The sequence below is a fragment of the Aptenodytes forsteri genome, unplaced genomic scaffold (genome assembly GCF_000699145.1).
Source record: "Aptenodytes forsteri isolate BGI_AS27 unplaced genomic scaffold, ASM69914v1 Scaffold119, whole genome shotgun sequence".
Taxonomy (NCBI): domain Eukaryota; kingdom Metazoa; phylum Chordata; class Aves; order Sphenisciformes; family Spheniscidae; genus Aptenodytes; species Aptenodytes forsteri.
The window spans coordinates 4211952-4222162 of NW_008796165.1; the positions used below are offsets into that span (position 1 = coordinate 4211952).

General features: G+C 60.1%; 3 protein-coding genes across 3 annotated transcripts in view; 2 read left to right on the plus strand and 1 right to left on the minus strand.

The window, feature by feature from the left end:
• Positions 1-479: 479 nt before the first annotated feature.
• PLK3 (polo like kinase 3) lies at positions 480-6185 on the plus strand. Its single transcript, XM_019474150.1, has 14 exons — positions 480-584; positions 671-787; positions 1246-1375; positions 1463-1550; positions 2112-2207; positions 2915-3110; positions 3452-3578; positions 3974-4083; positions 4163-4280; positions 4386-4469; positions 4665-4827; positions 4953-5082; positions 5323-5433; positions 5819-6185. Exons 1-14 carry the CDS (start codon positions 501-503, stop codon positions 6011-6013), a joined length of 1749 nt encoding a protein of 582 aa, XP_019329695.1. The 5' UTR covers positions 480-500; the 3' UTR covers positions 6014-6185.
• Positions 6186-7721: 1536 nt separating this feature from the next.
• Positions 7722-8399, minus strand: TCTEX1D4 (Tctex1 domain containing 4). The gene has a single exon (XM_009287298.1). It carries the CDS (start codon positions 8397-8399, stop codon positions 7722-7724), a length of 678 nt encoding a protein of 225 aa, XP_009285573.1.
• Positions 8400-9448: 1049 nt separating this feature from the next.
• BTBD19 (BTB domain containing 19) overlaps positions 9449-10211 on the plus strand; it is a 9509-nt gene continuing 8746 nt past the window's right edge. The window contains 2 exon segments of the mRNA XM_019474133.1: positions 9449-9527; positions 9641-9656. Coding sequence (XP_019329678.1) covers positions 9449-9527; positions 9641-9656 — 95 coding nt within the window.

Genomic DNA, 10211 nt, shown 5'->3' on the forward strand with positions numbered 1-10211 from the left:
GGGTGCCGGCCCGCGCCGCTCCGCCACACGCAACTTTTCCTCCCGCTGCCAGCGGTGTGTGTAGGAGGTGGGTGCCGGTTCCCAGCCCGGGCCGGGCGGGCTCGGTGGCTGAGTGTGCAGATTGGAGGCTGACATCACGGCAGGAAAAACCTGTCTCCATGGGGCTGCTTTTCGGTGGCCTCCGGTTGCCGGGCTCCCTGCCCTGCGCAGGACTTTCCACGTTGATCTGTCATGTGGAAAGATGCAGAGTCCGGCCATGGTGGGAGGAAAAACGCCCTGGAGGTTTTACAGGAACTGGGTGAAGAAAATCCCTGGTTGAGAGCATCATAGTTCAGATCTTAGTGGGTGATGCAGCAGGAGGGAGCGTGTGATGCTTGCTGGGCTGTGCTGCAAGGGAATGGAGGAGGAGGAGGCGGCTCGTAGGCAGGGGCGAAGAGCTGTCTCTCACCCATCCATAACCACCTCTTCCCTTGCAGGGTGGGTTTGCACGATGCTATGAAATGACAGACCTCTCCAGCAACAAAACCTATGCTGTGAAGGTCATTCCTCACAGCCGGGTGGCTAAACCCCACCAGCGGGAGAAGGTGGGTGCCGTGGGGCTGGTGGGGTGCTGGGCTGGTGGGGCACAGCAGGGACCCTGTGCTCACCTGGGACTGCTGCTCCCTTTCAGATCACCAATGAGATTGAGCTGCACCGGGACTTGCACCACAAGCACATCGTCAAGTTCTCCCACTACTTTGAGGATGCAGAGAGCATCTACATCTTCCTGGAGCACTGCAGTAGGAAGGTGAGCACTGGTGTGGCCTCCCTGCCAAAGGATCTCCTAAACAGAGCTGTGGCTGGTTGGAGCAGGCCTTATCTGAGGTGCTTTGTTAGCACCCTCCTTCTCCTGGGCTGCCTTGCTGCCTGCTCTGTCATACCCTCTGAGCTCAGCCATAACCTGTGTGGTTTCACATGGCACTGGGGACACTGCCGGTTGCCTGTCCTACTCAGGCTGCCTGCTCATGTTGGCAGCCCTTAGCTCCTAGTGGGGCCACCATAAATCCAGTGGTACCCCTGGCTGTGCTGAGCAACCTCAACCTTGTGTGGGGAGTCTGATGAGGTCATGGCTGTGGAAGAAGGATTACTTGTGGATGTGCAACTTCTGGAAGAACTGGCTTTGACCCTGCCTGCCCCTTGCCTAGTCAGCAGGGCTGCCTGTTCTCTCTGCCTGCCATCACCAAGCTGCCTTCTTTCCCTCTGCAGTCCCTGGCCCACATCTGGAAGGCCCGCCATACTCTGCTGGAACCTGAAGTGCGCTATTACCTCAAACAGATCATCTCAGGCTTGAAATACCTTCACCTCAAGGGCATCCTGCACAGAGACCTCAAGCTCGGTGAGTGCTGCGGTCGGGGCTGGGTGCTGTGTGGGGACTGAGCTGCCCCAGAGGGACTTGTGGTGATGCATTGCCCTTGACTTGCAGGCAACTTCTTCATCAATGAAAACATGGAGCTGAAAGTGGGGGACTTTGGTCTAGCTGCTTGCCAGGATATCTCTGACCAGAAGAAAAAGTAAGTCTGAGGTTTCCCTATTCCAGAGCCCTCTGAGGTTTCACTCTTCCTCCTGTGACTTCCTGGGAGGGTGGAGGGGTCAGTGGTCCCTCCTGGCCTGGGGAGGGGAAGCCTTAGGGCCCCTTCCTGGGGTGGGATGGGAGGGTCATTCCTGCCCCAGCTGCAGGCAAGGCGAGGGGACTGGGGACTTTGTGGCTCCTTCAGGAGTGAGCTTGAAGCCGTCGGGGAGAACAATGTGCTGACTACTGCTATTGTGCCTGCCCGGCTGCCCTGCCGGCTGTGCGGGGCTGGGACACAAAGGCTCTGTTCCTCCCTGGCTCTAGGACAAGCTCTTCCCAACGGCTCCCCAGAAGCAGCTGCTCCTGAACCCCGGGAGCTGGGGGGGTGGGGGGTGAGTCTGTATGGGGCTTCTTGTAGATGGAGGGTGCTTTGGGCCACAAAGAGCAAAATCAAGGGGGGGGGGGGAGGACAGGCTGCAAGCTAAATCCCAGGGCTTGGGTGCGGGAAGGCTGTTTGCAAGGGGATGCGGAGCATGCACTGACCTGGCGCTCTGCCCCACAGGACAATATGTGGGACCCCCAACTACCTGGCCCCGGAAGTGCTGTTGAGGCAGGGCCATAGGCCAGAGTCGGATGTGTGGTCTCTGGGCTGTGTCATGTAAGTCTGTGCTGCTGGGTGGGGAGGGGTCCAGGCAGCCCTGCCTGCGCAGGGTGGGGGAGAGCCGGGCTGTGGAGCAGCCATGATGAGGAAGTCCTCTTGCGCTTTGCCTCCTGGTTTTGCAGCGGTTGCCGAAAGACAGGGGGAGGGGAGTGGGCGGCCGGATCCTGCTGAGCCCCACTTTGGAGCGGGTGCTGCCAGCCGTCCCGGGATGCTGCTTGGGGGCTGCGCAAGCGGGAGCTGCAAAGGGCAGGTGCTCTCCTGCTGCGCTCAACTCCAGTTCAAAGCAGGCTTGATCACCCTGTGAACCTGATAAACAACGGAAAATCTCGGTGGCTGGTGGCAGCTGCTGCTCTGTTTGTACGGGGAGCGATAGCTGTGCTGCTTCAGCACATCCAGCTCCTCGCCCGGCTGCTGCCCGCAAGCTTCCTGCTCTGCTTTCTGCCCTGGTGGCCGTACAGGGGGTGGGAGCGGTGTCAGTGGGGTGGCCTTCTGCCAGCCCTCTCCCCTTCCCCAGGGCTCCTCGCCTTTTGCTCTAAACAGTTGCTAGGAGGAAGTGTGGCCGGATGTGAGTGCGGCTGCCCAGGCTGGAAGTGGTGCTCCTGGCCAGGTGTGGCCGGCCAAATGCCAATAACTTCCTTGCTTTAAGTGCTGCTGAGTCACAAGCCTGGTGGGGATGTGACGGTGGCACATGTGTCTCCTCCCAGGTACACCCTGCTGTGTGGGAACCCTCCCTTCGAGACCTCCGACCTCAAGGAGACCTACAGGTGTATCAAGCAGGTGGAGTACACCCTCCCTGTCTTCCTCTCCCTGCCTGCCAAACACCTCATTGCTGGCATCCTCAGACGCAACCCCCAGGACCGCCTCACCCTTGAGGAGATCTTGGACCATGAGTTCTTCAAGGTGAGTGGGTGGGGGTCTGGCCTTGACCCTTCTCCAGGTGGGATGAGGCTTTTTGGGCTGTGCAGGGTGCTGTCCTTGGAGCCCAAGTCCTTCAAAGGAAGCAGCCACTGTCCTGCCCAAATGCCAGCCAGGGGAACTGAGGTGTCTGGTGTGCTCCTGCTGCCTTGTCCCTATAGCATGGGCTGTTTCCTGTACTGATGCCAGTTGTGGGGTCAAGGCTTGACAGAAACACAGACTGGCTGTCAGGAGGGCTGTGAGTGACTGCGGTCAGCCCAGGGCAGCTGCTCTGCCTGGAGCACGTGGGCTATGGAAACTAAACCTCTGCCTTGACCTCTCTGCAGGGCTACACGCCTGAGAAGCTCCCTCCCAGCAGCTGTGTGATGGCTCCAGAGCTGAGTCCTCCCAACCCAGCAAAGAGTCTGTTTGCTAAAGTCACCAAGACACTCTTTGGGAAGAAGAAACCCAAGGGTGAGTCCATGCACTTGCCCAGGAGCCTCTGGGTGACCCTTCCTCCAGGGAGAAGTGGGTCCCGTCTCCTGGAGAGACCTCCTGATGGGTCTCTGTAGACCCCCTGCCTGGGGCCAGCACAAGCTGGGCTTGCCCCTGCCCTTCTGGTGCTGGTGGCCAGGCATGGGTGTGTGCCTGGAGAGCGGATGCTGTGCTGCAACCCACAGGGACAGTTCCTCCTGGAAGGCCTGTGTTGCATGAGAACTGGGAAGTGAAAGCGGGAGGCAGCTGCCTGACCATCCTCACCACTGTGGGCATGGGAGCAGATGAGGGAGAGCTGAGCTACCGGGAGGGGTTGCCCAAATGTCTCTATCCCCTGTGCTCAGCAGTGTGCTGATCGCTTGCTCTCTCCTCAGCCAAGAAGGGCTCTTTGGAGGACAAGGATGACATCTCCAAGCTGGTCACTGGGCTGATGAAGACCTCCATCTGCCGGCAGATGAGCTATAAAACCATGGAAGGGAATGAGGTGAGACCATCCCCGAGCCCGTGCACACCCCTCTTTGGGGGAGCAGGCAGGATGGTGATAAAGCCAGGTCTCTCTGCAGGCCACCCCCGTATCATGCCGCAGTGCCAGCTCTAGCCCTGTGGAGACAGTGGTGGAGGAGACATCTCACAAGTCTGTGTCCCCCTCCATCCGGGGGACGATGGCCAGCAGCTGTGAGGGTGAGCAATACCTGCTCAGGTCACCCCAAGCCTGCCCTGAGCTTCCTGTCCTGCCCTGACTGATAGCGGGGCCAGCTGACTCAACCTGTCATCTTCTCTCCACAGCCTTTGAAGACTGCATCACTGCCTCTGCCATCATCGAGTCGGCTGTCCGGCTCCTGCGGACCTGCCTCTCCTCCATGCCCCCAGGTAAACCAGTCAGACTGCTCTAGGATGGGATAGGGTGCTGTGCATCCCCTTCCCCATGGGATGAAGGCACAGCTGCTATTTGGGGTACCTTAAATACTGCCAGAGCCTGCTGTGGGGGGGTCTGCTCCCCCCTGGGGAGGTGAGGTGGACAGGGGCTGGCTGCCTGCTCTGCTCACCCCCTCTCCTCTCCACCAGCGGAGAAAAACCCGGCTTCCCTGGCCCGCCACGAGCACTTTGTCTGGGTGAGCAAGTGGGTGGATTACTCCAACAAGTACGGCTTTGGCTACCAGCTCTCCAACCGCAGCATCGGGGTCCTCTTCAACAACGGCACGCACATGACACTTTCCCCCAACCACAGGTAAGCGATGGGGAAGGGGCTGGTGTCTCTGGGGAAGCCCCTCGGGTTGAAGGGGCTAGGGAAGGCTGTGCCGGGGTGGGTTTGGTGCTGGGTGGCCCTGAAGCTCATGGTCTGCTCCCTCCCAGGACTGTGCATTACAACCCGACCAACAGCAAACACCTTGTGTTCTCTGTGGCTGCCATCCCTGAGCAGCTGCAGGGACAGATGAGTGTCTTGCGCTACTTTGCATCCTACATGGAGCAGCATCTCATGAAGGTGGGTGCTGGGGCCCTGGGCGGGGATCATGGGTAGGCTGGATGTTGGGTCATGGCTTGACCACACCACTTGGGGTTGTGGGGCTCCCTGCTCACAGACTGTGGCCAGGTGGACACCCAGAGAGTTGTGTCCTAGGAGTGGGGACCCCACTGGGGGTGTGTGCAGGTTTTGCTGTGTGTATGCTGGTGGCAGTGCTCCCATGTATGGGACCAGTGGCTTATGCAGACCCTTCTTTCCAAGGGAGGTGACTTGCCTAGCATAGATGACCTCGGGCAGCCGGCCCTGCTCCTCCTGCAGTGGGTGAAGACTGACCAAGCCTTGCTCATGCTCTTCAGCAGTGGCACCCTTCAGGTATATGTGGGGCACAGTGGAGGTGCCCAGACCCCTGTGGGGAGGAGGCTAGGTGGAGACTCCTGGCCTGTGTTAGATCTTGTCTGCCACAGCCCAAATGCAAGGTCCAGCTGTGAAAACAGCTGTGGGTGCAGGATGCTGCTCCAGTGCCTGGAACTGCTGGTCACAGCTTGTCCAGCCCATGGGGGAGATGACGCTTCAGTCAGCCGCTTCCATCTGCCCCGGTGCTGGGGCTGGCGTGTTCCCGCCGTGGGGCATGGAGCAGGGATGCTCCTGGGCAGGTCAGGGAGGAGGAACGGGTTGAGGCAGGAAGTGTGGCTCCATCCTGGCTCCTGTGACATGCTGTGGGAAGTGTGGGTTAAACCAAGCCCAACCTGTCTCCTAGGTGAACTTCTACAATGACCACACCAAGGTGATCATTAGCAAGCCTGACCACTCCTGCCTTGTCACCTACATCAACCGGGAGCGCAACTCCTACACCTACAAGCTGTGCAGCATCCAGGAGCTGGGCTGCTCTCCTGAGCTCCACCACCGCCTCAGATACATCCTCAAGCTCCTCCAAGAACGGGCTGAGGCCTAGCATGGGACCTTGGGAGACCCTCTCTGGATGTAGAGGTCTCTCCCTCCCCTCCCACGGGATGGGAGATATGTTGTAGTGCTGGCTGCCCACCTGGGCACCCTGTATCCTGGTGCTCAGCTGGACTCTGGACTAAGACTTGTGGATGTGGTTACAGCAGCAGGTCTGGACATTCTTGCTGCTCCCTGGCTCTGGGCAATCGCTGTCTTCCTGCTGGCAGCTCCTGCTCTTGTTGTGCTGGTCTTGGAGTGGTCTGGGGTGGCACAGGGAGGTGGTGGGTGAGTGCCCTGCAGCCAGGTTTGGGTCTGGCTGTGCTTCGTTTGTGGCTTGGTGCTCCAGCCTGCCCTGGCTGGCAGCTGCCTGCAGTGAGGGCTTGGGCTGTCCTGCCCAAGGTGGTGCACCAGTTGCACAGACACTCTGCATGGCCTGGAGAGGACTGGCACAGCCTTGACCTCAAGGCTTGGCTGCTGTGGGGTAGGGAAAACACCTTCCCGGGGTGGACAGGGGTGAAGGGCGCTGCCTGCCCTGCCAGGGACTGTGTGGGCTGGTATGTGCTACTCCACAACTGCTACACTAAGGAGGGGGCTGTGCTGGGCTCCACTGTGCCCTGTCTGCTCCCAAATTGTGAATTGTCTAGTATAACTTGAGGTTTGATAAAGGGTAGGGGGATGGGATCTGAGGGCTTGCCTGGAGAAGCCCTTGTCTCACTGGGACCTGGGGAGGTTTCTTGTTTCAGGGCAGTCTCTGCCATGTGGGACTATTTATGTATCTTATTTATATGGAATTATTTATTTTCCTGTTGGTCTGTCTATGTGCAGCTCCCCCATCCCTGACTCACCTCAATAAAAATTTATTTGTGTAAGGGCAAACTGTGTCTGCCTTGCTTGGAGCTGGGGCCTTGGTCACAAAAGGGCTTCACCTTCATCCTTGCCCCAGGGCTGCTCTGTCTGCCAGGCAAGACCCCTCATGACACTGGCTGTTGCTGGGGGACAAGGTCAGGGAGGCAGGATGGGGGTGAGGAGCCCATGTGGTACCTCTACTGCCCTTCCTGGGGCTGGCAGGAAGGGCAGAGTTAGCTCTTGCTGATGCCTGTGGAGCCCTAGAGCTGCCTCAGTTTCTTGCTGATGCCAAACTCTTACTCTCAACTGTCTCTGCCCTTGGACCAAACCCAGCTCTTCTCATGCTTCTGCTGAGCTGGAGAAGGCAGCTGTGGCCCAGGGGGTGGGTTGCCTGGGTCCTTGCACTATGATACCTGGTGTGATGGGATATCAGCTGGGAATGAAGCCAGGAAAGAGGAGGGTGGCTCATCTGCTTCATAAGCTTGCTTTGAAGGTGATCTGTCACCACCTTCCCCAGTGCTGGTGTAATCAATCTGCCTGGGAACAGCTTGCCCTGTGGGAAGCAGGCTGGGCTGCTCCCTGTAGCATAGCCTTGGGCAGCTGCCTGCTCCAGGGTGATGCAGCCTTTTGGGTTGTATTTGCTGCAGTTTGGGTTTTTTTTGCAAACCATGGTAGTGGAAGCTACAGTGTGGGTATGAGCCCAGGCCGGGGGCTGCAGTGAGCATCAAGGCACTGAGGTGCATCCATGCCTTGCTCCCTGCATGCACCATGGCCAAAGCCACCAAGTATGAGCCACAGCTGGAGCAAACCTCTTTATTTCTGCTGCTCTCCCCTTGCAACCCTACAAGGCTGGGTGGAGGGAGAGGCGGGTGCTACTCAAAGTAGACCCCATGCACTGTGGCCACAGCAAAGAGGGAGGTGTTGGAGAAGGTGGCAGAGGCGAAGCTGTCACTCTCAGGGTCCCACAGTGCCCGGCTGGCCACCAGCAGGCTCTGCTGGCCCTGCTGGCCCAGCAGCACATGGCAGACCAGCTTGTAGCGGGGCGGCACCACCTCCTTCGCCTGGCTCCGCAGCAGCTCGGCCAGGCTCTGGGCTAGCGGGGCACTGCCCTGAGGGCTGTAGACCATGGTCCCCAGGGTGCTGGCCAGGGCCCCCTCTAGCACCTGCTGTACCTGCCCTGCATCAAACTTGCAGCCTTTGTCTGGCTGCATCCTGTAAGTGTTTTCGAGGCGGGTCTTGAGGATGGGCTGGAAAAGGGGGAGCCCGGAGAAGCTCACGCGGCTGTGGAGCATCCAGGGGCCGATGGAGGGGTGCCTAACCCCTGGGGCCGCCCCGAGCGAGCTGCGGCGGCTGGCCAGGGGTGCCAGGTGGGTGCTGAGGATGGAGCTGCGGCGGGAGGGCAGGAGCAGCGGTTTGCCTTCCTCAGTGCCTCGTGCAGGGGCTGGGGGCTGGGAGCCGCGGCGGGTGGCCCGGAGTGGAGGGGCTTCGGTGTTGTCCACAGCCATCACCTGGGTTGGCAGGGCCACCTCTGGGGAGGGCTGTTCAGCCATATGGGTAGCCTGGAAAGTAGACATGGCTCTGAGTGTCTGGGGGAGGCGGGTTGTCCCCCAGCCTCTCCATCCCACCGCCTCTCTGCTTTGCTTCTCCCTGCCCCCTGCAAATCCCATGCTTCCTAGCACGTGGGTCCTTGAGGGGCTGGATGTAGAGGGGCTGGGGAGGACCGTGGCAGCTGCCTTCCCTTCTCCAGCACCTCCATCCCCAGCAGCCTCGGCCAGCTGGGGCTGATCCAGCAGAGAGACACATGGTCCATCCAGCCCTCTGGTCTCCCATCCCCAGCCTTTCCTCCTGGCACGGGTGAGCGGCTCCTTCCCCTCCAGCCTCCCAAGCCCTCCCCAGCCCTCCTGCATGCATCTGGTCCCACACTTACCCCTAGCCCCACTCCTGCCCTGCCAGGGTAAAGCCAGGGGACTTGTCTCTAGCCGATGTAGTGCTCCCGGCTGCCCAGGACCAACCTTGGTCCCGCAAGTCGCAGTGAGCAGGGCCAAACCTGTTGTGCTCCTGGAGTATGAAGGGTTGCTATGTGACACTGCAGCTCTCCAGGGCCGCTCTGAGGCACGGCTCCCGTAACTCCTTGTTTCCTGGTCCCTGGACAGCCCCATCCCCTTTCACTCCTGCCTTGCCTGCATTTCCAGCTGTGCCAGCACAGGGACACGGTCGCTCCAGGCATGTGCCCTCCAACCTCAGCTGCTCCCTGCCAGCCCTGAAAAATGCTTGCTGGTGTTGAATATGCAAAGGAAGAGCAGGGGGTGGAGAATACCCACTGTGATCGCCACTTTGCACCCCAACTATCGGCTGCACTGGGGCTGGGACCTCCAACAGCTTGATTTTACCCAAAGGTTTGCAACCTTTGGGTACTTAACCCCCCTGCACCAAGGGAGAGTGTGAGCAGGTGGGCACCCATCAAGCATAGCCCTGCCACGTGCCAGGGACCCTGCTGCGCCCTGAGGAGGGCAGGTTTGCTGGGAGGTCCCGACCCCGAACGGGCTTTCTCTCTGCTGGCGGAGCCCAGCCCAGCTGGTACGCTACGGCTGTCCCGTCAATGCGCCTTTGTCTGGCCCGGCTGCCGAGCTATTTGAGGAAAGTGGAGACGGCTTTTGTGTTTCTATCTCCCGTCAGAGGTATTTATAGCCTGCTGCTGACTAGTGCTGCCAAGCACGCTGGCAGCTGGGCCCCGCTCCCTTGGGGTGCTGCCGTCGGCTGCGGGCCCTGCTCCTCCCTCTCCCTCCCACAGCCGCTGACAAGCGAAGGTGGGTCCCTCCATGGGCACCCTCCCTGAGTCCCCGTCCACGGGCTCCTTGGGGACAGCCAGGCTTGGGAGAAAGGGGACTGGGCATCCCCTGGCACAGCACTTGGTTTGGGCTTGGGCGAGGCTGGTTATGCTTTTTTTCTGCCTGCGATTGCTTGTGTCCTAAGCAGACATGAGAGCTGCAGGGCTTTGGCCTGGAGCATCAGCAGGAGAGAAGGCTTTTGCCATTTCAGGGGGCAGATCTCCCCGCTGGGCTCGAGTTTGCTCCGCTGCCGGGTGCCGGGGACGCAGCCATGCCCAGCGGCTTTCCACGGGGGCTGTGCCTGTGGAGGTGATCTTTGTGCATTTAACCCATGCGTGTGTTGCCTTTTCCAAGATCCCAGCTGCCTGCTTCCCTTCACCCCCATCTGCCCCATCCACGGGCTCCTCTGCAGCAAAGCCACCGGCTGGGGGGCAGGTCCCCGTGCCGGGGCTGTGCCATGAGACGCGGCAGGGGATGCCACTTGAACCGAGATGCAGGCCTGCCTCCCCGCTCCGCTCCCATCCGGCAAAAGCC